This window comes from Lactuca saligna, chromosome 6, assembly GCF_052625555.1.
Source record: "Lactuca saligna cultivar CGN05327 chromosome 6, ASM5262555v1, whole genome shotgun sequence".
Classification (NCBI taxonomy): domain Eukaryota; kingdom Viridiplantae; phylum Streptophyta; class Magnoliopsida; order Asterales; family Asteraceae; genus Lactuca; species Lactuca saligna.
In genome coordinates this window covers 149,702,280-149,708,155 of record NC_136422.1, presented here as the reverse complement: position 1 = coordinate 149,708,155, position 5,876 = coordinate 149,702,280, and the positions used below count along the sequence as shown (strand labels likewise).

General features: G+C 37.9%; 1 protein-coding gene across 1 annotated transcript; it reads right to left on the bottom strand.

Annotated features, from left to right (window-relative positions):
- Positions 1-215: 215 nt before the first annotated feature.
- On the bottom strand, positions 216-2,963 carry LOC145003004 (uncharacterized). The gene has a single exon (XM_078962172.1). The coding sequence runs from the start codon at positions 2,961-2,963 to the stop codon at positions 216-218; it is 2,748 nt and encodes a 915-aa protein (XP_078818298.1).
- Between the last annotated feature and the right edge of the window lie 2,913 nt (positions 2,964-5,876).

The window sequence follows — 5,876 nt, the reverse complement described above, 5'->3', positions numbered from 1 at the left end:
TGCGCGGCTGGGGTCGGTCGCGCAAAGTCTGTGTGGGCACCCGCGTAAAGGTCAAATTTTTGGAAATTTTCAAACTTCACCAAATCACTAGAAGACTTCTATATGCTTATTTTTAGGCCAACTTCAAGTTTAGAAACACCCAAAACTTCAAGCGGAGATTATTTATTCATAATGCATTTATTTAACGTCTTTGCCAAGACATAGCCCCGCTTCCGTCAACCTTCGTAAATCGGTGTTTCCATTGTTACGTTGTCGAATTCTCCCGTGTCAAAGCCTTCATAAAATAGTTTCAAATGGTGCCCATTCACTTTGAAGATTTGGTTTGTTTCCAAACTCTTGATTTCAACCACACTAGGATCAAACACTTTTATAACATTAAAAGGTCCATGCCATCGAGATCGCAATTTTCCCGGGAATAGTTTTAAGCGTGAATGATAAAGAAGAACTTTTTGACCCGGAATAAAGTGTTTTTGGGTGATGTGCTTGTCACGAAATGCCTTTTTCTTCTCTTTGCACCTTTTGAACCTTTTAATTATCTTCTTCTTGACCACTTCCATCATTGGAGGATCCAATCTTCTTTGAGGTTCCCTCTTAGGATTACAATCATCTTCCATGATTATCTTGTCTGTGCATACATTAGGGCTTATCCTGTTTATTGGCTCAATCACATCAACCCGATACAATGGAGAAATATTGCTAGGGTACCTCATTCCTTCAAAGATGTTGAAGTGAATGGTTTCTCCATCAAACTCCATAGTTATCTTTCCTTTATGGACATCAATGATTGTGTGAGCGGTATGCATGAAAGGTCTTCCAAGGAGGATCATAGATGATTTGGAAGGAGTCTTCTCTGCAAGATCAATGACATAAAAATCCGTTGGAAAAACAAGTTGATTAACTTGTACTAACACGTCCTCCAACACTCCTCTTGGAGACACACTTGACTTGTCTGCTAATTGAATGATTACTCCAGTTTCTTCCAAAGGTCCAACATTAAGAGATTGAAAAACCGAATATGGCATCACATTGATCGAGGCTCCAAGATCTAACATAGCACTTTCAACATGTAAATCACCAATGATACAAGGTATAGCAAACATTCCCGGGTCTTTGCATTTGGGTGGAAGCTTCTTTTGGATAACCGCAGACACATTTGCATTGACTTGAATCTTTTCATTTGCCTTGAATTTTCTCTTCTTGGTGCATAAATCCTTGAGGAATTTTGTATAACTTGGAATTTGCTTAATAGCATTCAATAGTGGAATGTTGATTTGGACCTTGCGAAAAGTTTCAAATAATTCATTTTCTTCCTCTATCTTCTTGGAAAAGGCAAACCGGGAAGGGAATGGAGGTGGTATGACCAATGGTTTGATGGGTTTGTTGGAAGGATTGGGTTGATCAACATTTGGCACAACCGGTTCCTTTGGAGTAGCTTCAACCTTCGAAGGCTCAACAACAATAACCTCATCTTCTTCTTCTCTTGAAACTCTTTTAGGGTTGCTTTCTCCAAGTGTTTGGCCACTTCTCAAAGTTATTGCACTCACATTGGGGTTCTTCTCGGTTTGAGATGGAAGTCTACCCCTTTGTTCTATCTTGTTGATAGCGGTTGCCAAATCTCCAATTTGTGCTTGAATGTTGGAGAAAGTATTCTTGGTTTCTTGTTGAAATTGGGTTTGCCTTTGAGCAAGAGAAGTGACAAGTTCTTGAAGGCTCATTTGATGGTTACCACTTGATTGACCTTGTTGTGGAGGGTGTTGGTAATTTGGAGGGTTATAGGAATTTTGTGGATATGGAGGTTTTTGGGATTGGTATTGTGGATGTTGGGGTCTCATCAAAAGATTTGGTGGATTTTGCTTTGGTGGATAAGGGTTGTTTTGGGTATTCCTCCAATTTGGGTTGAAATTGTTTTGAAATCTCGTGGGTCTTGGTTGGCCTTGATATCCGCCCATTGCATTCACATCTTCCGGTTCACTTCCAAGTGTGGGACACTTATCCGTATAATGTCCCGTTATTGCACAAATACCACATACCATCAATTGTTGACCACTTCCCACCACCATTTGACTTAACACATTAGTCAAATCTAAGAGCTTTGATTCCATGTGTTGAGTGTTGCTAATTTCACCAACCACTTGTTTAGAATTTCTCTTCATGTCATTTCGAGTCCCAAAATTCCTTTGATTTTGAGAAATGGTACCAAAAAGTAATCGGATTTCGTGAGGGGTTTTGTTGAAGATGTCACCACCACTTGAAGCATCAATCATCCTCCGATCTTTTTCATTCATACCCTCATAAAATTGTTGAAGAAGTAGTTGTTCGGGTATATTATGTTGAGGACAACTTGTACACAAATTATTGAAGCGCTCCCAAAAATCATGAAATGTTTCATTTTCCCCTTGACGAATCCCTAAAATGTCACTTCTTTGACTTGAAATGCGGGAGGTGGGATAGAATTTGCTATTGAATGCCTTGAGTAACTCTTCCCATGTGTGAATAGATCCCGGTGGTAAGTTGAATAACCAGTCTCTAGCTTTATCTTCCAAGGTGAGCGGGAAGGCGGTTAGCTTGAAATCATCCAATGTCACATTTTCGGGAAACATGCTAACACATATCATATGAAAGGACTTCAAATGCTTTTGAGGATCTTCTCTATCCAACCCATGGAATTTGGTTAGTTGATGGATGAAACTTGATTTCAATTCAATCCCTCGGCGGTTTGCGGGATAAACAATAGCAAGAGGTGTATGAGTAACATCCGTTTCCATCATTTGTCTAAGTGTCAACTCTTGAGGGGGATTGGGTGGATTGGGGTTATTGGGATATTGTTGCAAGTAATTGGGTGGTTGATGATAAGGTGGGTATGGGTATTGTTGGGGATTGTAGATTGGTGGTGGATAAGGTTGGTAGTTAGGGTATTGGTTGTAAGGAGGTTGTTGTTGTGGGTACATTAGGTTTTGGTACATTGGAGGGGGTTGGTAATTGGGTTGATTTGGGTGATGTACTTGTTGTTGAACTTGAAAAGCATTGTTTTGAGGTTGGTTGTTTTGGTGGAAGTGTTGGTTTTGTAGTTGTGGTGGTGGTTGATAATTGGGTTGATTTTGAGGAGGGGCTTGATTCCAAGGTGGCATATCAATGAGAGGTTCTTATGGTTGTTGTCTTGGTTGATGGGGTGGGGTATTGGCATCTTGATTGATTGGGTTTGGGTTGGGATTATGAGGTGGAGTGTGATTAATGGCTATGTGGTTTTCAAACGGAATGTCTTCAAAGGAATGACCAACAATTGGAGAACTCGGTTCGGTGTCGGTATCACTTGAAGTATGAACTTAATCTTCTATGTTGATTAGTGGAGAAGAGGAAGAAGCTTGAACTAGTTGTTGTTCCTTTGCTTTTTTGGCTAACTTTTTCAACCTTTTTGCTTCTCTTTCAATTTCCGGATTGTAGAGTAGTTCACTGGTTCTTGTAGACCTAGGCATAAACAATCAAATAACAATAACCAAATTCCCCGCCAACGGCGCCAAAACTTGATGGGATGTCAAGACCACCAAGCAAATTACACCCTTTGATTGCTAAATAAACGTAATATAATGGTAAAAAAGGGTATCGATCCTCGAGGAAATGGTTGTATTCAATCACCAATGCAATTCAATAGAACTAGTGAAATTAATCTAACTAACTACAATTAAACTAAAAGGGGGGTGTTTGATTACTTGAAAACTAAAATACTTGAATAACTAAAAAACCTTGCAATTAAGCAAGTTGATGAGATGCTCAAGGGTTGGAAATAATTGGTTAACTAAGGCAATTCAACACAATTAACATTTGTGTGTTTATCATTAGGATCTAATACAAAGCTTATCCTTCGTCCCAAATTGGTTATAGCAATCATGAAGCATGATATGCCAAGATTCCTCATAGGTAGTATGGAGGTTGGGGAAGCCCACAACACACCTTCTTAATTAAGATCAAGGGTCAATTGAAGCAATTAATCCCAAGAAATCAATTAGCCTTAAGAATGAAGGAATCCCCAATTCCTAGAGGATGTCAAATGCTTACACATCCATAAAGGAGCTATGATTCATAAGCTAGAGATGATTTCTACCATCATAAAGCCTTTGTTCTATAAATTCAATGATCCAATGCAAAATCAATGAAATAAATCAACCATTTCTCAATCAAATACTAAGCTCATGATCAAAGCATCAAATAAGCATAAGAATTGCAAACTAGAATCATAAACATGGAATAAATTGATAATCAACATAAATCCTTCAAAACCCACAAACATTCATTGGTTTTTAGCCAAAGTCAACCAAATAAGAGTATTAGCCACTCATGGCAACAAAGTAACAAGAACAATAATCTAATTGCATAAAGAAACTACCTAAGATTTGGAAAGATGAAAGGAAATGATTTCTAGCTCCCAATATCGCCTCTTGCAGGTCTCCAATGGTGGAAAAACGTGAATGAGCCTCTAGATCTGATCCCCAAATGTTATGGCAAGCCAAATGACCAAAATGCCCAAATTGGGCAGTTGTGCGGGTACCCGCGCGACGAAAATTCCACCCGCGCAAATGTTGCTGTAATGCTATTGGTCCACCAAGCCACTCCACCCTTCCACTACCAAAGATTCCTTTGGTCCCCCCTTTGTCCATTTAATTTGAAATGCACCAATTATCATTTAGCCACCAAATAGATACTCCAAGCCCAAAATTAGAATTTTATGATCCATCTTCACAAGCCCAAATCATCCAAGCCAATAACTTTCAAAGCCCAATTCTTCCTCTTTGATTCCGCCAAGCCCAATAATGCCTTAGAAGCCCACTAGGTCCGTCTCCAATCAACCCGTAACCGTAACAAGCACCGAAAAACCTACAAAATATCTCATGCAATATAACAAGCACCCGGTATGATCCATAATAAAGAAAATAAAGAATATACAATGCAATAATAATAAAAAGGGTCTAAAAAATCTAAAATAAACTAATAAAATAAGGAAATAAAATAAGCTATCAATACTCTGAGAAGAGGTAACTCTTGTTCAGAAGTGATAGTCAAAATGAGAATGTGGAAATGTTTCCATAAGTGAAAGTTATTCTTTAAATTTGTGTAAGATTAGAAAACTTAATGCAAGAAGGATGTTCAAAGGAATGTACTTTGAATGTGAGACATCATTTCCATGGAATTGCTATCCATTGGAATACTTTGTAATGTCTATTGCCAAGTCTCTGTGACTTTTGTGCATAGTCATTACAAGTGGATCATTGCATATAAGTTTAGAATCTAACAGATTACAATAAATGGAAAGAATTTGGTATTCTTACATTTACAATAAGGATTTGGAATTGTGAAATGAGTGTCATTGGAAATGTTTACAATTGATCTATTTCACAAAGTAAGGACTATAGGTAAAACATAGTGTGCATGCTTGGAGCATGGGATGACTATTGTTTTAATTCAAGTATTAAGTTGATCAATCGTAACATTATACAATGAATAATGTGTAATCAATATGGCGACTAAGTAAAAGGTGTTTTATTTATATTCAGAAGTTTTGAGACCAAATTGGATACAATTATTATTGTGTTTCACTTTGCATGTTTTGACTTCCCGAATAACTAGGTTATTCAAACTATCCACAGTCGATCATACTTTAGAAGTAGGTATTGAAGCTAGACTGTCATGAATGGGTCTGTAGATTGTCTAGGTATTTTAGACGTAGCACAAGTTTGCTGCAATGTTCATGAGTACTCCCGGAAAAAGATTCGACTATTGGATTAAACCCACGCTCATCTGAATCACTTCATGGATTCTATCATGAGTAATTGTGAGACGATAATATCTTATATTCTTGAGACAAGACACATGAGTTGTAGTTT